Source organism: Anoplolepis gracilipes, chromosome 2, assembly GCF_047496725.1.
Source record: "Anoplolepis gracilipes chromosome 2, ASM4749672v1, whole genome shotgun sequence".
In the NCBI taxonomy this organism is placed as follows: Eukaryota; Metazoa; Arthropoda; class Insecta; order Hymenoptera; family Formicidae; genus Anoplolepis; species Anoplolepis gracilipes.
Window position 1 is genome coordinate 21,244,920 of NC_132971.1, and position 21,848 is coordinate 21,266,767.

Consider the following 21,848-nt stretch of genomic DNA (forward strand, 5'->3'; position numbering starts at 1 on the left):
GTTATAGTACAAATAAGGCTCGTGAATAAAGTACGCCATTTTTATACTACTCATATATTCTTCTTGTTTTCGTAATCGTTATTTGCGCATTGTTTAATAAATATCCTCGTAATTTAAACTTATATAAGTTATTAATAATTACTTGATTTATTCTCTCACAACTTAATTAGTTGTACTAATAATTAACGTACGCGCGTTGGTATGTGGATTATCCCGAAATAAAGTAAAATAGCGTGCTCATTTTGTTATATATATCTGACTTTTATTTTTCTTACTTCCTTTACATATCTCGACAACGTTGTGTGTCTTACAAAGAAGAAGGTTCACAAACAGTAACGATCTTGAAAACGTTAATACTTTTTTTTTTCTGTTTCGGGCATTAGCGGGTGGCGCGGTGAATACAATATATAATACCGATTATATATATTTATATCTTATATATTACTTGTCGTAGACATTCATTACATGGTATTATAAACGTCATATTATTCGTATTCCGTCGTAATATATATGTATATATGTACATGTTATATATAGTACATATACAGGATGTTTCGTATTCGGTCGATATGCGACACTCTGTAATATTTACGCATAGAATATACGCGTTTTTTTCTTTTTTTTTTACGTATATGTAATCGTGTAATAACGCGTCGTATAGTAGTAAGAGATGTGTGTATATTTATAAATACCAGCTAAAACATTTGGTATCAAAACTATTGCAGGAAGAAGAAAATCAAACGTCTTTGACAAGTTAATCTCACTCGTCAACGCCCTTCTCGCGTTAGAATTTCATAATAAATATCAATATTAATTATTAATAAAAGGAAGTAATTCAAGTCTCTTACTTTTGAGTTTATGCCGAAAATGGTTTATCCGATTCTCTTTGGAAAAATAATTTAAGAAAATGATAAAACGTAAAATGTGTAACGAGATAAGACAATCAAATTTACAAAACGAAATCACTGTTATATATTGTACGCAAAAAGATTTAATGTAACATTTTAACGCTTTAATTTTGATGAATGAAGAAAAGTTTTTTTTCTTCGTTTCTTTTTTTTAATTAGAAACATGGCAGAAGAGAAGTGAAAGAGGGGAAGACGCGATTCTACAATTCTACGTATAATTCTAATGAAAAGAAAGACGTTTCATTTTCGACGCTCGGGACAAAGTATCCCACGATATTTTCGAGTACGTTGAAATTTTCTCGCAGCATGAATCAGCGTGAAATAATATTTTACAGTCAGATTGTCTACACACTAATTTCGCGCGTTCCGTCAAGAGTCGCAACGTTTCCTGCGGAAGACTATATATATAACCAATTTGTATAAAAAATATCTTTATTTCTTGGCACAATCACAAATCTCTGTTCGTACTGTGTGTTTCGCACTTACAATCATTATAATGCGTCGATATATCGATCATTGCACTTTTTTGACGAGTTCTATAAATTGCTTACGTATTATCGAGCTGCCTATTATTTGACGTCTTCACTCTTATCCATCCAATAGAAACGATGAAATGTTCTTTGAAACTATGCTACATACATCACTTTCGCAAATATAAAAATTACTTGATGATTGACGATTGCAAAATGAATAATCACATTGCTCAGGTTTCTCTTTAGAAAACCAAAAATACGCGGGATGAAACGTTTCTTTTTATTTTTTTTAATTATTGTGCACTATACGTAACGTCAAATATTCTTATGTGTATATATATATATACGTAAGTTTTATAAATATCATGTGTTCATTGCTCCATTTGAGATCCATATAAGAATATTTCATGACATTATATTGACATGACGTATAGTTGTGTATACATCTCTTTATTAATTTAATTTCTCCCAATATCCAAAAAAATGTATATATTAATTTTAATATACCCTCAACCTTAAGAATGTATGAATTAATTGGATAATAACAGGGTGTATACTCAAAATCTGTAAAAAAAATTTCCTGAGAATTCCAGCATCCTCCAGGTATTTTTGTTCAAAATTCCAGTAAAATTAAAATATTTTTAGATGCAATTTTAAAATAAGCTTATTTATTTTAGCGCATCATTTTTTGACAAAGAAACATATATTTTAAACAATTTTATATAGACATAAACAAAAAATATATACTTTAAGCAGATTTTAAACTTAAAATATTTTAAATTTTTATAAAAAAAATGTTTAAATAAGTACTTCTTTGACATTTTTTTAAATTCCCTGAATCTTAACAAAATTCCCTGAGAATACCAGGTTTTCCAGGTTTTTCCCGAGAGTATACACCCTGAATAAGAATACTTTTTCGAAAACTTTTTAATATAAATGCAATTAAGTAAAGAAGTATTTTTTAATTATATTGCACACCTATATGTGATATTAATTTACGAAAATTAAATAATTTAAATTTCTCACACACATTAATAGAAAAGATTTATAATTTATAAGCGAAACTTTCTTATATCATTATTATATGTAATAATGTCGAATTTTAATGAATAGTAACTTTGCGTATATAAGTCGATTATTTAATATAAAATCTCATAACTGTGAATATATGTATATATGTTGCTATATCAACTATGATATCATATATGAAATTGTGAAACACGCGTCGAGAACATTGGATAATAATTTATCAACATTAGCAGGAACGATGAATTCGTCATAATTTCGACGATATGTGTGAGCAGTTGTTCAGCAAAATTTTATTATATATTCCTTCATCTATTTAATAATAAAATCGGCAAAAAAATGTGACATCTCGTTATCGAGATCCTGCACGGCAGCGATGTTTCATTCTTATTTGTTATCAACGTTTGTCGGATTACTGATTAACTGTTATTAATTACGTGATGATACTTTACGTAGCACGAACCCCGTACTTTTTCCCCATCGTACCAAGTTAATTAGAGCGGAATATTTTTGCAAAAAGTACACTTGAAAGTTAATCGACCGTACTTCTTTCCTTCTCCTCTATAACTTGCGACGATATTTACGATTAAAACGGATACGAAAAAAAAAAATTAAATTCTCAGCTTTCTGCTTACAAAAAAAAAAAAAAAAAAAAAAAGACAAAGATAGAAATACTTGCACACTGGGATTCCGAGTTACTGGGATTTAACTGTGACTAACATACGTAAAAAGATCGGAGAGTCTCATCAGACATTTGTGTTGTCTCAGAAGATAATGATTTTTTAGAAAGTGTCGGTGAAAAAAATTTTTCAAGCAACGTAAGAAATGTCGAAAAAAAAAATCCTAATGTTTGCTCACAAATCTTTCCAGCCACGTGCTTCTCGCGCATAAACATTCCTGCCTCTAATAAATTTCTATTTCTATCTAATACATTTCTCAAATTCATGCGCGTTTCTTTGCGCGTAAAAGGCGTCTCGTCTCTCGTTACTTTCGCCTGCAAAAGTAATGATAATCTAGTTAATTGCATATACATATGTCCTTTTCTCTTTATTACACGAGTATAGCATCTCGGTATACGGTTTATTCTTGATCCAAGGACAGCTAACTTTTTTTTTTTTTTTTTTTTTATGTCGACACGTGAGAAGTGAACGCACCCTGCATATCCACTTAATAATTGAGTTAATATTTTAATCGCGAAACTTCTTATGTTATTCAGTATAATCCGGATAAGTTTAACTTGGATAACTTTGGTATTTCTAATCATCCCTAATATTTCCTTCCACGTATTTTCACCCACACTAATATCCGTGTTATTTCCATATTATAATAGGCAGAACACGTAACGACGAGTTTAATCTCGCATGCTTGAGCAGTCTCGTTTGTGAAAAACCGGATAAATAATTCTTTTCTCATCTTTTTTCATTTTCGCTCATACACTGCCAAAATTATCCGGATCCTACTGTAAACAAAGAACAGTTTAATGCGAAAATTACGAGCGTACTTAATATGTGTGTCAATATCTTCAGATTATGCATTAATTAATATCACACTTCAAACTACGAACAAGTATTTTCACTTAGCGTAAGAATCCGTCAACTGGCAAAATAATACACCACTTTCGTATAAAAACAGACATTTTTCCTCAAGTTTCTCTCTTTCCAAAAAAAAAAAAAAAAAAAAAAAAAATACTAATATATCGAGAAATAATATTTCGCTCTTTTGATTGCAACGATAAAAGTATAAATAAAAACATTTCGTTTCTAATGATTAATATAATAATTAATATAATTTAGTAAACTTTATATATACAAGGTACCTACTCAAAGCTTGTAAAAAAATTCCCTAAATATTTTCTGATATTTTAGTTTTTTTTTTTTTTTTTTTTTTTTTAAATTGCAGGAGAATATTTTAAAGATTTGTTGGTGTAGTTTTCTTAAATAAATTTTTCTAACACTCTTCACTCATACAAAAGAAAAAACAGAGACTCGCTTAAGTGTCAAGTACTAGATTCACAAATGTACTGAAAAAAAAAATTGAATAGCTATGTAAAATAAATATTTTTCATTTGCATAACATTTTCATTTTTTATCACTAAAAAATACAAATAAATAATATGCCCTGCATATTTAATATTTTCTTAAGACATTGAATGTATAAATAGAGACAAGTATATATTTATAATAAATTTTTACAAAGGTTCACAACCTGGTTTATCAGAAGATTGTCGACTGCTTATAATATAATAAGAGTAATTATCAAAGAGAACATTTTCTTAAAAAATTCCTAGAGTCCTAATAAGACTCCCCGATTTTTCTACGTACAAAACAAATCCCTGAGAATTCCAGGTTTTCCATTTTTTTTTTTTTTTTTTTTTTACGGAATAGACACCTTGATATACATATAAAGCAAATAATACATATATATATATATATATGTGTGTAACTAGGTACACGTTAAATAAAAATATAAATTACAATGATATATGTTCATCAATGTGGAAAATATATAATAAATTTTAAATTATTACGAAATTTATAATCTATGTATTAAAATTTTTCAATCACTAATCACGATTATTAAGACACTTGTACAATTCTCTTTTCGTGGCATATTCTACATGCATCTCAAGACATAAAAAGACAGAGAAAAAAGAAAGTTACGTGTATCATTTTGCCCGTTTCTTTTACGGTAATATGTATAGATGTAATGTCAATATAAACTGACAGGACAGATAAACAGTACGACGAGGAGATAGTGACGCTACAGAAAAAACGACGATAGAAAGCACTGATTATTATTTATCGTATATCGGACGATTGCAGTGCGATCGAGGCAGGTGGCAGGTCTTAGAGAATACTAATAAAGATCAGTCGTGATCTGTGCAAAGCCGCATTAATAATAATAACGCGAATAACGCGGCTTCGCGATTGTTGCTCTCAGCGTGAACGAGGGCAAGGAATAAATCGAACTCTAGGAGATAAAATACATACATGGAACAACTTTTGCAATTCTTACTGCGAAGGACTATTGAATAGTTTACTGTATTGGCTCTTGGTTCGATTAAGTGAGTCACAACCGAGCCATTGCAATTTAATGTGACATATTCGTGCTGGATTTTACCTGTCTTCAAAATTACTGATATCGATATCTGTATTATATATTCGCATACATTCGGTTAATCTTTTTTTTTTTTTTTTTGCATTGGAAAACCACGTGCTTATGATGAAAAATATTGAAAGTGCATTGTTACACACATTTGTGTATAACGTATATATCTATATATGTATAAGTATTGCCCAAAATATGTGTTTTATATATCGCGTATATGTATAATATATATTTATATATGTAAAAGGATTGTTAAGTTGATATGTCATCGAAGGAGTAATATGCTATTGTATCACAGTGCTGTGTGATTGTGAGAGTGATTATAATAACAGCGCCAAGTTTCTTTATTTTTTGTTCGTTTGTTCTCCTCGTTCTTCGCCTCTGATCATCGCGAGTGTTTCCGATTATTCCTCGATCTTTCACATTTACTGAAATTTCGTTTTCGCCATACGACAAACATATCCCATACAGCACAGATCATTGCAATTACATTGCAGAGATATAAATCCACAAAATATCAGCACAGTTGTTGCAACATAACATAAATATTTCGGAAAAATTTCAAAATCAAAATTTTATAATTATATTTTTTTTAGAATAAAACATGTAAAATATGAAAAAGTTGAACTTAAAATAAATGTTTGTAATAATATTTATCTAAGAAATATTATATTACAGGGTGTATACTCAAATTCTGTAAAAAAATTCCCTGAGAATTTCAGAATCTTCCAGATATTTTTGTTCAAAATTCTAGATAAAATTCAAATATTTTTAGATGCAATTTTAAAATAAGCTTATTTATTTTAGCGTATCATTTTTTGACATAAACAAAAAACATATATTTTAAACAATTTTATATAGACATAAACAAAAAATATATATTTTAAGCAAATTTTAAATTTTTATAAAAAAATTTTAAAATAAATACTTCTTTGACATTTTTTTAAATTCCCTGAATCCTAACGAAATTCCATGAGAATTCCATGATTTTTCAAGATATAACAAAATTCCCTGAGAATATCAGGTTTTTCCCGGGAGTATACACCCTGTATTATAAATTTACAAATAAATTTTATATATATATATATATATATATATATATAAATTACATATATAATTTTATATAAATTTATAATATTTTTTAGATAAAGAAATTATTACAAACATTTAAGTTCAACTTTTTTATATTTTATGTGTTCATATGCTTCTGATATTTATCTATCAGAAACAAAAATTCTTATATGCAACATTAGTCGACGATTGCAGTAACAATGCATTATTGCAAATTCAAACATTGCAATATTGCTATAATATTTTGTTGCAATCCCACAGCAATGATGCAGCAACATATGGCAGTGAATTTGCAATATTGCGGTGAAAGATTGTTGTAAAATGTGTATACAATCTTTCTGTGCTGTATCAGATTATTCGAAAAGAGAGAGCAATACAATTCCCAGTTTAAAAGAGACAATTTTATGTATGATACATATATATACTTCATATCACATACTTTACTCTCAACTCATAAAAAAAAAAAATATGTTCTTTCCATCAGAAAAATAAAATTTCGTTTTTAGAGATCGTTCGTTGGTATATAAATTTTGATGTCCACTATCTCTGAAAATATTCGCGTATAAAGTGTGATTCCTTTTTCCATTTTTCATCGAAAAGACACCAACCAATGCCTTGGTCCCTATACATATTTAAAATACACAAACGCGTCCTACACGCACGCGAAACATTTGAAGAAAAACATTGATTCCACAGGGCAAATACTCACCCTGAATATATCAAAAAGTATATAATATCTATTGCTTCTCTGTATTAAATGCGCCACACACGCTATTATAATGAAGTACCAGTAAATTTAATCACAATCCTTACGAATTAGCATTAGTATCCCTTTAGTTTTTGGTCTCGCTTCTAACTTATGTCTAGATATTGTCTCGTTGGAAAACAAAATGTCTCGCATGAAACCAACAAGCTCGCTTTTCGCGTTTCTTTTCTTTGTTCTTACTCTTCGTTATACGATCCGTGACAGATACATATATATATCCTTGTTCACGTAGATGATCATTATATCGTATTATCACAAGTACTGAACTGCTTCTAATTGCATTTATAGAAGATGATTTGCAATGAGGGAAGCTGATTTCTCGTAATGTCGAAAAGGTTTCGAACAAAGAAGAAAATATTTCATCGTGTATCGTGTATAGATTTTTACGTATACACCTTCTCACACGTGTATTCTTATTTGTCCCGTAATAATAAAAGAATCACGTCCAAATTACTATCCTCAAAGTATTCGGACGTATCTATTATGACAAAAAAAAAATAACAGTTCAGGTACAGATACGGTTAACTCATACGTACTAAACGATCGTAAATTATATAATTACATTGATTTAAAAAATATTTCCTAAATCATATATATATATATCTTTCTCTTTTCTTTGTAGAAAAATCGTATTTACAAATAATATTATATAAGAACGTACAAAGATACATGTATCCACTTTTGTGGATTTCTCTCGATCTGTAATTTTTTTTCATTTCTTTCAGAATACATGTAAATCAAACTCGTATAACCGCACCGTACGAAACGCCTATATATAAGCTCGTTTAAGAATAGCGTAGTGTAAATTCGCGAAAATTCCAATCTCAGGATGTACGAAAGCAATCGTGCGTATTGTTAAGAAAGAGAATTACTCGTCATTAAATATAGCAAGTGTTAGTTTTTCAATTTCATCGACTTCGCGTTTGGCTATTATTAGATATTACAAATCGATATTTACATTTCAGTGCACAAGAATAAAGTATTGAGCGTGCGTCAATTTCATTTTTCGACATTGACATTTTACTCTCTTATCAATTCCTTAATTTAATAATTCCCTTAACCCCTCAAACACTCGTTTAAAAAAAAAAAACGTACGCGCGGCGTACAAAGTGTCTCTCTCTCTTTCTCTCTCAATTGTTACGTAGTTAAAAAAAGTATAGCAATATACAAAGCTTAAATTATACAAGACAACTAAAAATTAATGTTATTAATTACAAATAAGTAGCATCTTCTTTTCTTTATATATGTGTATATAAAAGAAAAAATGCTATTGTGTAAATTGCTGAAAAATATATACACATATACTTTTAGCAATTTACATAAGATAATAAATTTTCCGTTAACTTGTTTTCTTTCTTTTCTTTTTGTATATCAGTTTTGGTTTGAGGAGTTAATTAATAATATAAAATAGCCATCGAAAAACGGCTATGTAATTTATTTTTTAATCGACAAACGGTTCGTCAATATTAATCCACCAATTTTCTAACGGGCCATAATACGACGAATGTTTTTATACCGATCCACTTATGGTCTCGTACGAATTATTGGTTTCATGAACCATTAGCTGCATTTCTCGTTGCATTGCTTGATTATACGCGATCAAAGATCGAAGAGCAAAAATTGAATATTGATTGTTTGATATATTTATCTAATGAGTAACGACGATCGAGTATTTACGAAAAAAACAAGCACCAATTATATAATGTTTCACTGGTTATCTCTTTAAGAAAGCCAATTCCGAAGGAAAAATAATCTCTTTCAATAATGAATTTATATACTTTAAGTGTAAATCTGATAATCACACATGTGCAAACGAACTCTATATATATATATTAATATAGCGATAATGCAAAACAAATCCACATAACTAAAACACGACATGATGATTTAGTATTTGGAGTAGCAACTTAAAGAAATGCGATAGAAACTGAAATACGATAATTTAACGAGCTAAATGCGCTAAAGCAAAATGGATTGTAGAAATCTTCGTATTATCACAACCAAATTGAGCGATTAGCACAATTAAAAGTTCTTCGTTAAGCGGAGGATTTTTGGATTGCGTCGCATCCTCCTCCGGAAAATTAAGAGACCATAAATAATACAAGTGATTTTGCGTAGCAAATCTTTTCGCATATGTGCACGACGTAAGGGCCCCCTGGTGGAATTTAGATTGACTTCCACTGCGGCTTGTGGGGGCCCCCCCTTTTGTGTCAGGGACCCCCTCTAGGAACCCACAGCGCTTTGCTTTGTTCCTCATCTACCGAGGCTTTCACTTGCGTGCATATATACGCCACGCTCACGCCTGCCGGAATCACGGCTGAAATATTATTAATTATAGAGTAAACATCCGCAATATATATGTTGATACATTTCGTAATAAACAATCTCTTTCCATTTGTTTAAAATTTTATATATATAACTTTCATTAATCTATATCATAAAACTAATAATGCTATTTTATTTTCATAAATTGTGCTGCAATAAATCGATGATATATATTCGAGATAAAAATTGGAGAAAAAACTAAAAGATATTGTGAAATAATCAAATATGAGAACACATGTTTATTAAATTAATCTGCTCTATAATGCATGCCATTGAAATGATAGCAAAATATGTATAAACTGCGGACATTTCTCTTATGCATAAAAACAAAATTAAAAGTACGATTTTTGCTTACCAGAAATATAGTGCTTATATTCTGCTTCTATCTTAAGGGCATGCTCAAACATTTCCTTTGCGGCTTTTGTACTGATTTTGTCGCTCGGATATCTGGAATCTTTTACCTCTTTAATTTGTGTTCTATCCTTGAATTTTATCAACAAAACGATAGGATAAATTTGATGTCTGTGAAGCCTCTCGATGGAAGCCATCGATACATCCAAAATACAGTGTGTATTCTACAACAAATATATAGATTGCACATTATTAAACAATACTACTATTTAATAAAATAATATTATTAATTACTCTATTTTTTACTATTATTATCAATTAAATACTATACAATATAAAGAAATTATTATTTATTTTCAACAATAATACAACACTAGTGATGAGCGATCTTTTTCTTTCAAAAATCGATTTTTTAAAATCTTTCTCCGATTTTTGTATAAATCGATCCTTTCAATAGAGAATCAATTTTCGTTGATATGCTTAGGGCCACTTCGACTAAATTCCGATTAATTCGTTTTCCTTTTCTCTCCAAGGACAGAAATCCATAGGAAAGAAAAGGAAAACGAATTAATCGGAGCTTGATCGAAGTGACTCTTATTCATCAATGCCTCTTGTCACGCGGTAATTTTCTTCTATTTTTTGAGAACCGATCTGTCAAATACACTTAAAAGAATACTAAAAAATGGCAGTAAATAAAAAAAGAAATTAAAAAATTAGTAAAAAAAAAAAAAAAATGAAAAATTTTTTAGTCTATGGTTACAACAACACTTTCTTTGTTTTTGTCAACTTTTAATTGACAACAATTGAAAGTAAAAAAGAAAATTGACCATGCATGACTTTCTAAATTATTGTGATGAAAAATGTTTCCACTATCATTTTTAAAACATACTTTATATGTAAATATACATATAATCATTTTTATATGTGCTGCCAATTAATTTTAGATTTAGTAGATTTATTAGATTTATAAAGTAAGAAGAAACATGAATGCTCATTATACGCGTTTTTAAAAAATCGATTTTTAAGAAATTAAGTCTTTTAGTTTGATTCTTTTAGTAAAATCAATTTTACTTATTCCGATTCAAAATTGATTCAAAAATCAATCTTTTTCTAAAAGATCGCTACTCCCATCACTAACCCACGCACACACACATATTTGCATATTTTACCTTCTCGCATATATCTTTAACGGCTTGTACAGTTGTGCATTCAAAGTAGCTGCCTTTTTTCCTGTAATCTATGTAGAGCGAATCGCGCAAGCCTTGCTCCAAAGTCGACTGCGAGCAATGCATTGCTTCCGCTAGACATCTAGTAAACTGTCCTGGATAATCCTGCAGAAGTTTCGTTACTACGCATTCGCTAAGAGGACCGATTATCAGCACAGGTCTCAAGGTAGGATCTGTTATTAATAATAAATCATTATTACATGTGTATAAAAGATATACTTCATAAACAATGTCATAAAATTATTACCCTAATCGTTATGATTAAATTAATAATACGTACAATCGAGTCTCTCCACACGTTGATAACTCGCCGGAAGAGTATCTTCGTTCAACGTTCCACTATCGCTGTACCATCCCAAGTTGACTCCGGTGAGATGCGACGATATTTCCTTGGTGCTGTCTCTACTACTGGCCGAACGTGGTTGCTGCTTCTTCCGTCGGAAGAAGCTTCTCCTTGCACTCGTATTGCTACGTTTGCCAGCATCCTGTTCTAAGTCGCCCAGAGAGCGTCGTAAGAGCAGCTCTTCTTCTACTCTGCATAATAATAATAATAATAAATTATGTATACGTGGTATCTCTCACTTTAAATTGCGTATCGATTAAAATAAATTATTATCCATAATATATATTATTTTCTCTTTTCTCTTTAAATATTGTATACAATGTTGATTTTATGAAAATATAACTTACTTAAATTTGCTAGGGATTATCCCACAAGTTTGTCTACGGCCGGTCTGATCGACTATCCAAGCACGCCAATGGCCTGGCGTGCCGTTAAACATAGTGTTATCCACATATAGAATGTCATCCTTGCTGAAACGCAGTTGCAGACTGTCGCCCACCTCAGCGGTTCGATCGAACAACGCCTTCACGTAGAAACTATCGCCCGGTTTGTCCTTCACCTCGTTATACCGTTCGGGCATGTACTGGGCGATCAGGGTCACCTTATCCGCCGGTCGAGCTAACTCGAGGGCGGCTTGCTCAGCGGTCGCCTGTCTCAAATCCACGCCGTTATATTCCAGGATTCGATCGCCGGCAAATAGGCCGGCTCCTTCGGCAAGACAACCCGGTTGAACGGAATGCACAAAGATACCAACGCCATTTCCGCCCACCAGAGATATACCGAGATTCGAGCATTTCCTGGTTTCGATCTGCAGATATCTAGGCTCGCCAGTCGGCGGTGGTGGTTTCCGGTTCAACTCCTCCTGCGTGGGACTTCTCATCGCGGTTTGCCGCTGCAATTGCGCACGGCTCAAACGATCCAGCGTGGCAGCGCTGCGTAGTTCCGGCTTGCGAATGTTGATGTCCAGCGACGCGGATGGTCGCATCTCGCGCTGTCGCTCTTGCGTGCTCCTCACGTCCAACGAGGCGGACGGCCGCATGTCCCGCTCGACACGTAGTGAGCTCATGACGGGTGCGGCGGTAGTGACGGCGGTGGCGGTGGCGGCGGCTGACGTAGTGGTGATGGTAATGGTAGTAGTGTCGCGCTCCGGTTCCACAGGCTCCAACGTTTCCATCGTGCTCTTTCGCGGCGCTTCCGGACTGTTACACGGTGTCGGTGAACCACTGTGACTTCTGGCCGCGGCTCCGTCGCCAGCTTCCGACGAGCTCGAGGATGAACCCGCCTCTAATTCGGTGTATTCTTGCAAAGAAAAATGCCGGTTATATGAAACACAAATCCCATATTGAAAGCTGAGCAGAAAAATATCCTGAAAAATTTCAATGTTTTTATAATCGAAATATATATATATATATATATATATATATATATATATATGACTACAAAGGAAATTGAGAAAGTGCGCGCAATCATGCCGTTAACGTAAAACATGCTAGAGATTCTGAAGTACGCCTTTCAGCGAAGATTGTACTATTTGCTTTGGTGCACAAAAGACAATACTCACTGTCCGGACTATACTGCACCAGCATTGTAATCGAGTTACCGCACTGACGTAGAACATTGGCAGCCAGCTGATAGGTCGCGCTCCGCATGTTGATGCCGCAAACCTCTAGCAACTGATCGCCAATCTGTAGACCAACCTGCGCTGCCAAGCTGTGCTCATGCACGGTGGACACGAACACACCGCCACTATTCAGACATGAGATTTGGATGCCCAGCGGTTCCACGGACTTGTCTATGTGCACTCTGCGCAATTCCCCAGGTGCCGGACGCGATTGCGAGTAACAGTAATCCGGCATACTGGCGCGCTTATGCTGATTGCTTCCTCTCACGGTGCCACCGCTGCTTTCGGTCCCACTGGTGCTGCCAGCGCCAGGGCTCAACACTTCTACGTGGAATGTCGGCATCGGACTGCCTCGCTCTGACGTTCTCTCTATGCTACCGGTGGACAATTTGCCGACACTGCTCTTGGATGTAACGCTGGTGTTGGACGGTATGCGAATCCGCTGATCTTCCTTTCGACCTGGCAGGGTGCCGCCTTCGTATGCGTGTCCATAAGTGGACGTGTCGCAGGGTATACCGAGCGTCAGTGCGCGCGACTTGTGATAGTGCAGATCTACGGAGGGAGTGTGCAGATGGCCAAAGGTGGCCACCGGGGTCACTGTGGTCTGCGAACCTGGTCCGGGACTGTACGGGGGCTCGAAACAGTAGGTACGTGCGTCAGGCAAGCCTATCGATTCGCCGGACTGCGCGGACGGCAGCGACGGCGGCGATGGATAACGCGAGGGTAAGGAGTGATTCTGGTGCTGCGTAGAATGCGGATGGGAGTGCGAAGACGTGACGTACGGATGATGCGAGGGAAACGGAAAGTTACCGGGTTGCCGAGACGCCGGGCCGCTGGTGGTCGATGCGGCGGACGTAGACGAGCCGCCGATACCCGACGAATAAAGCTGCGAGTGCACGCGATTGTGCTGCAGCGTGTCCGTCGTCATTTGCGTGTCGCTGCTGCTGCCACCGACGCCGCTTGTATACTTCTGCGGCCGTTTGGTCGCAAAGAACAAGTCGAGATCGCGGCTGACGCCGCCGGACTTGACCGAGAAGTCGATGCTGGTCTCGGACGGCGCCAGCCCGGAACCGAGTCGTCCAGTCTCCGAGGCGCTGCTCTCGAATTCCGTCGACGGTGGCTTCTTGCTGCCGCCGTCGAGCGGGATGTCCTTGAACTGCACCGCCGGAGTGAACGACGGGGATGACGACTTCTGATTAAAGAGCTGCTGTCCGGTCTTGGTGAAGGTCGGTAGCGGCGTCTCCACTGCTTTGTAAACGGTATGACGATTATTGACATTGGAAAAGTTGGTGAGGGAAATGGGATTGGAAATACGATTATAATTATAATTATCGTATTTCGGTAAGAATGCACTGAGGGGGAAACGTTCTTTCGATTTGCGTGGGTGCAATATAGTACCGGTCCCATTTTGTATGAGGGGCACGCCACGCGCCTTCGGCCACGTGCCGCCGTTCTTCTCGACCTTCTCTGTGTTGCGTCGCTTGCTGCGTTTCAGTACGCCGTTGTTACTGTTGCTCGCCTTCTTGTGATAGCTGTCGATCACCGAGTCGAGTTCTGCTATCGCATCCTGCTCCTGCTCGAACGTGTTCGGACTAGAATTGCGGTGGCTCTTCTTCTTGTTGTTGTCATCGCGCTCCTTACTGTGCTTGCGTCCCCGTACTATGTCAATCTTCTCCCGGAAGTTGTCCCAAGCGTTGCTGATGCCGCTCGACTTTTCGCCGCTCACAGATTTTGCGGCTTTATAAACATTTCGGTCGGCGAAATTCGTCGACAGATATCGCCTCTCGTAGTCGTCCGACGAAGCTTTCAACATCATTCTCTCCTGCTCGGTTTGCGAGCAGCTGTTTACCATTTTTTGCTTCTCCACAAAACCATCTATCGTGACTGTTTCCGAGCTGGCGGCAGACGCTATCGAAATACCCTTTAATGTCGTGATCGTTAACACATCTACGGTATCATCGTTTAAGATTGCCATCGCTTCGTGCGCCGTAGTAACAGTATCCATCGGTTTACTATTAATCTAAAAATAAATTTTTAAATCTAGTGTAAATTAGATGTCACAGTTTTAGACATAATGTATGCGTGCAAAACATGTATAGAATATTATATATTCCATCATAGAATCCATTTCTTTCTCTTTTTTAAACAAAGATAAATCATTCAATTTAAATCCTATTGATTTTAATTAATCTCTTTTAATCTAAGAAATAAAAAAATAGAGTATTTATATATGCTAAGACATTGAGATCTATCTTATTATATTATATATGAATTTGTATCGATAAATTAATTTATCGATACAAATTCATATATAATATAATAAGATAGCTTTATAACAAACTTCTATGTAACTTACGTTTAATACTCTATCTCCTACGGCAAGGTTTCCATCCTTGGCGGCTAAACTGCCAGGCGATATCTTCGAGATGTAAATTCCGAGTTCCAGAGTGATGCCATGTGGCACTGTGCCGATTGACAACTGCGTGGTTCTCAATGGTCGCCTGGTCATCCGGCGTCGTTTCACGATCAGGGTTGCCGGATTCACGGTAGACGAACGCAAAGTTTCCAGGATCACACGCGTCGACACGGATGTGCAGTCGACGTTGTTCACACGCACGATGCAATCGTTTAGCCGTAGCTTACCGTCGAAAGCGCTACCCTGCGCCACTTGTGCGACATAAACACCGGTGTCATTTGGATAGTACGGATTATCGCGGCCGCCGACGAGAATTAATCCCAGATCGTCGCGATCTGAATCTAAGCAAATTCTACCGGGCTCCACGTGGATCGGAATCATCTCCCAATCGTTGCTCTCATCGATCTGCGCCAACTGGCTGGTTCGCAACGCATGATCACTGAACTCGATCTTTTCCTTCAAATCCTTCAACTCCTTTGACGCCTCGTTTCGTTGCTTTTTGATGTCATCGGAGTCGCGCAGAGCGCCAGCCAGTTCGGAAACGGCGCGATCGCGTTCCTTTCGCAATCTGTCGCACAAACTTCTTATGCCTTCTCGCTCCAACACTATCTTGTCGCGTTCACTGAAAGCCCAGTCTCTTCTTCTTTTCGATACTTCGGCTTCTTGAATGGCCTCCTCGAGCTCCACCTGTAGCGTATCCACGGTTTTTCTGAGTTTATCCAACTCCAGGTTGGCCTGCTCCAGATTGTCCATGCGCTGCTTATCCCGTGTCGCGTAATCCCTCGGGTTTGTCTCCTTTTCGGCTTCTTTGTTAACGCTATCGCGTTCGCGACTGAGCGAGTTCAACTCCAAACGATGCTTGTAGTCTCTGCTGGCACCTTCGCTGGTGTATTCGCCGAATTTCTGTTGCAACTCATTGCACAGCTTCAGAGCCTCGTCCCTGTCTTGCAAAGCGGACGAGATCTCTCTCTTTAACGTCTCCATTTGATAAGACAACGTTTTCTTCTGCAAATAAATCGGCGTCGATGTAATTGTGTAAAAGATATGTCGCATTCATTTTTTTATAAATAATACAAGTCTTCGATTTTTTCTAAAAAAATCTTATTCAAATTTCTTTCATAATCCACGGAAATAAGATTTTCCTAGTTTTACTAATTTCGGAAAATAAATATGCGTAGTAATGCAAGGATTCGTTTCTTTTTATCTTTGATTTAGGGGACCCAAAATTACCGACAGAACATGAATTACAGATTTTTAAAATCTCTTTTTTGGCTACAAGGATTGACGCGGGGGCTAATAATTTCATATAAAAATGATAAAAAATTAAAAGATGACAGTTACATCATAACAATATTTATTTAATATAAAAAGTTTTACAGTATGTTTGTGCAAGAGATATAGCGTCTGCGTTTGGAATAACATAACAGAATATTAGTAAACTTTTGTAAATGACTTTAGAAGCCTAGTAAAAAAGATTTTCAAAATCTGTAAAAAATTACTCTCGTGCATCTGTGAATGTGCAAGATTGAAACACAAACTCACGTCAGACGTCATTTCAAACAGTTCACAAATATTTCTTCATGCAATTTCTAGCAGAAACCTACCTTATTTTGTGTATATAAATTGTAAAACTTTTATATTAAGCAAATATATTGTCATGTTAGATTAAATTTTAATCGATAATATAAAACAGCTTTTGGATCCCCTTAAGCATAAATACTCAATTTCTACAATGAATCACATAAAAGTTACGTGAACGAGTTTTGTGACAAGTGATTAAAAAAATGATTATAGAATTATAAATTTGTTTTAAACTCGTGTTTCGCAATCGTTCGCGATAAAGTGGGAGAGAATTAAGCTAAACGCTTCAATAATACCAAAAAAGTGCATCAAGTAGTCGAACTGTTCGAAAAAAGATTAAAGCTGATTAAGGTTAATATGAAGCTATCTTTTCCCATATGAAAGAAAAAAGAATCGGAAAAAGAAATATATGAAAGTTTTACTAATTAGAAATCTAATAATTCGTAAAAATTCTAATAATTCTAAAAAGAAATAAAAAATGTATACGATTTTCTATAAACATTCCTAGAAGGGATATATAAATAGTAAGAGAAAAATAATATTTTCATTACTTCATCCATGAGCTGCTTGTTCTGCGTTTCCAGATGCGTGACTTTAGAATACGCTTGCGTGAGATCGTCGCCCAACTTCTCGATCTCCTTGTGCACTGTGTCTCGTTCTCCCATAATTAAACTGTATTCCTGCAGAGCGGCGTTTCGTTCCTCGGTAAGTCGTTTCATATCCTTGCTGGCTTTCATGCGCAGCACCATCGCCTGGTTGATCTCCTTCACCGCTTCCTCGTGCTGCTGCTGCACCTTGGCAAGCGCTTCGCGATACTCGTTTCTTTCTCTTAATGCAATGTCCCACTGACGGATCGCGGCGGTACACTGTTGTTTCAGACCGTTGCGCTCACGGGTCGCGCTGTTACGCTCTTCCAAGACGGTGTCGTATTGTTTCTTGAGCCTCTTACCTTCCTCTTGCGATAACTCTAACTGCATTTATCACACATACAATTTTTCATAAATTTTTATGTCAGAGTAAAATGTGAGATAACGTGACATAAATTGGATATACTTGTTACAATTAAAATAACGCTATCGGATGATGTTATATACTTGCCTTATTAACTGTAGAGGAATGCGACGCAATCAAATCGTCGTATCGCTTCCTGAGAGAATCGTATTCGTCCTTAACAGCTTCGTATTTTCGTAACGCAGATAGATAATGTTGATTCATAGCATCATTGCCGGCGGCATCGGAGACGAGAACATCCTGGTTCTGTATGCGCTGCAATTCCGACAGTTCCTTTTGTAAAGTCTGCACCTCCCGGTCCAGTCGTTGCTTGTCATTTGCAAGATCACTATATTTCGCCCGTAACGCGGAGCTCTCTTGAGATGTAGCTTCCAATTGATTCATGACTGCTATATGTTGCCCGCGATAATACTCCAATTCCTTCATAGTATGCTCACACCTGCATTTTGTATATTTTTTTTTTAATTCACTTGAATTGCATTTATCCTAAAAGCAAAGTTTCAAGCGTATGTGAGAAAAATATGAAAAATGTGCATTTCAATGTAAAAAAAAAAATATATATATATATATATGTACACTAAAATAAAAAATGAGATGTAGAGAAAGGGATACAGCAGCAGAGAGCGAGACAAAAGGTGTGAAACAAAATCAAAACAAACCGTCTTATGGTATCGGAGTGCTTATGTCTAAGTAGCTGAAGCTGACGCATCGCCTGATCACATTGAGCCTGTAAACCGTCAAATTCGGCGCTACGACACTCCGGGCCACCGACCGGGCTTCCAACACTGCCGTAACTTCCGCTATCCCCCTCTGGTTTTATGCCACAAGTGTCAATTCCAACAGCAAACACGTTGAAAACATAATTGATGTAACCAAATATATAAAATGTGCGCATAAAATTAAAATACATTTTGTTTGATGTAATATTTTGTGATAAATAAAAATAAATAAATAAATAAAAAAAAATATGTATATATATATATATATATATATATATATATATGTATAAAAAGAAAGACTGAGGAAAAAGATATGTGTTGTATACCACTGTAATTAATTTAATCATTCTTAAGCAATACACATAATAATATTAAGACAAAAGGAGATCACATTGGGAATCTATTGAAAAAAAGATGCGATGTACATAGAGATGTGTGTCTATATATGCACATGTATTTTTATAACTTTGGTTTAAAAATAATTCTTACCCATGTTAAGTGCACCATCTGGAAAATTAATTATAAACACCTGTATTACTTCAAGACATACATACCGATCATGTATAAAGGGAGAAGAGAAGCTCAAAGAGAAGAAAAAAAAAGGAGCACAACAAGTAAAACAAGTAAAAGTAAGAATAATAATCGAATAGAACGCGTTAAAATTTCACAATGAAATTTAAAAGTCTGATATCTGCTTGTTACAATAGATGGAACAACATAATCAGATGTCTCGCTAGCTTTCACCAGGAAAGAAACTCTAGGTCACGCATTTAAGTATAGTATGATTCATTAATTTCCTTCAAGCAAGAGAGATCAATAACAATTGAATGACATAATATCTTTATCTGTTTTATCTTTAACGCCACTGCATCCAACATTTATTGGCAATAATATTCTTTCCTCGACACATCCACATGTGTGCAAATCTTTTGAAACAGATATATTAGATCGTACATTAAAAATCAATAGGATCTTGAACAAAATTGAAGATGAATTAAAATAACAATTACATGGAATACAAAAATTCTAATTTTTAAAAATTACTCTCTGAAATGAATACGCCTTTGATTTCAAAAGGCGCGTACATGCAAGAGAGTCCTCGACAGCCTTTCGCAGAGTTTAATTTTCCGATAAAAATATTTCTGCGGCGGCGACGACGAGAGCGATAACGCGTCGTCCTGACGTCGTAATTAAAAATACAATGACGCGCTGACGTTAGCCGTACGCGACGGAGAGACATTATCGAGCGAGCGTGCGGTGACCGTTTTCCTCTCAAAGAAAAAAAAAAAGGAAAAAAAAAAAAAAGGAGAGGCGAAGAAGAAAGAAAGGCGTTGAAAATAAAAATTGTCTCACCGCTACTTCCAGCACTGTCCAAGGAGGATGCACCAGAAGCCATGGTTCTCCGCGGTGAATCTTGCGAGCGCCGCGAGGAGTGAGAGGGAGAGAGAGAGTGCGAGCTGGGCGATTACCATCTACCAATACGGGCGCTCGTCCTCGTACGCCAGCAACCGAGTACGAAGCGGGGCAGGTATCGCCTGGAAAAGTAGTGTACACTGTCGTACTTCACGGAAGAGCGAGCCCTTTGTAAATTACTAAGAAGCAGCCTTCGGGATGACATTATGGCCACTATGCGCGACAGCGTGTACGAGTGTGTGTATATCGCTGTGTACATATATATATATATATATATATATATATATATATATATATATACAGAAGAGGGGAAAGGGGGGAAGGAGAGATATGCACCTGACGCGCGCGCACACACACACACACGTGTCGACTTATATACATACCTCCTCCCGTATCGCAGTCGGCTACATCCCAACACACGTGTCGCGCGACGTACCATCCAAGAGATTTTCTTATGCATCACTTCTCCCGCGCGAGCGAGTGCGCGTTTAGCGGAGGATATATAGGGAGTCGGAGAGAGAAAGAGAGAGAGAGGGAGAGAGAGAGAGACGAAGCTCTCTCTCGCGCGCGCACACACAGGCCCGACTAACTGACCGAGCAACCGAGCGCGACACACATGGGACGATGGGAGGGGAAAGGAGGACGTATGTTTTTCGAATGAACGTAATAGATGATATCTACGCGCGTCGATGGATCCAAACTCGTCGTCGGGTCATTCCCGCGCCGATTTCTCGTCGAGCTCCGTCCGCCATCTACCTATCTATTCTCAATCTCGGGAAACGTTTTTCTCCCTTTTTTTTTTTTTTTTTTTCCCTCCCGAGCTCAGCGCGTTGCACTCGCGACGAGGAAAGTCATCGTCATCGCGGGGTGGGTGGAGGGGGAGGGGAGGGGAGCACTCTGGGAAGCGACGTGTATCGATCCCTCGATCCCGCGTATCTATCGATGTGATGTATCCGTCCGTCGCGATGACGTCTCACTAATTATTTTCACGCCTTCCGAGCCGCGTCTCGCGTCTACCGTGCCCGACGACGATGACGTACGCGCGCACAGCGCACCGCCGTCCGATCGCTCACCTGTCGCACCAACAAGAGGATCCAGTCTGACAGTTGGCCATTTTGGTATCCTCGTATGTTGTCTATGCGCGTGCTTACCGCACGCTCTCTCTCTCTCTCTCTCTACACCCGTCGTCGGTATATATCTATGGTACGAACAGGCAACGCAAACTCCGCGGACGGCGAACGCCGACTGCCGTCGGTCACCGAGGCACCGCTATCGAGATAGCGCTCTACCGTCGAATCTCCCTATCCTGGAATTATCGAAACCGAGTTCCTATTCCCCTATTCTGGAATGGAGTCTTTCCGATCTCGCTCCGCTTTAATGCGCATGCGCGCTAGATGAACGTCATCGCGTTCTCCGTCCCCCATTCGCTTTCGCTCTTTATGTATGGTCACGTGATCGCACGGCACATGCGTGGCGGGGAGCAGCGTGAG

General features: G+C 36.8%; 1 protein-coding gene across 9 annotated transcripts; it reads right to left on the minus strand.

Annotated features, from left to right (window-relative positions):
* Window positions 1-240: 240 nt before the first annotated feature.
* On the minus strand, window positions 241-21,657 carry Dlg5 (MAGUK family member discs large 5). Of its 9 annotated transcripts, none has more exons than XM_072887353.1 (13): window positions 20,742-21,657; window positions 20,299-20,480; window positions 19,435-19,452; window positions 18,886-19,036; window positions 18,314-18,665; window positions 17,767-18,186; window positions 15,575-16,639; window positions 13,159-15,238; window positions 11,945-12,896; window positions 11,535-11,788; window positions 11,198-11,427; window positions 10,033-10,252; window positions 241-9,669 (listed from the first exon to the last, which is right to left on the minus strand). In XM_072887353.1, exons 2-13 carry the CDS (start codon window positions 20,339-20,341, stop codon window positions 9,563-9,565), a joined length of 5,892 nt encoding a protein of 1,963 aa, XP_072743454.1. In that variant the 5' UTR covers window positions 20,342-20,480; window positions 20,742-21,657; the 3' UTR covers window positions 241-9,562. The 9 variants fall into 9 exon arrangements, with proteins under 9 accessions (XP_072743454.1, XP_072743459.1, XP_072743458.1 ...); XM_072887358.1 differs by lacking the exon at window positions 20,742-21,657 and having other exon boundaries at window positions 13,159-14,463; window positions 14,617-15,238; window positions 20,299-20,708; XM_072887357.1 differs by lacking the exon at window positions 20,742-21,657 and having other exon boundaries at window positions 13,159-14,466; window positions 14,617-15,238; window positions 20,299-20,708.
* Between the last annotated feature and the right edge of the window lie 191 nt (window positions 21,658-21,848).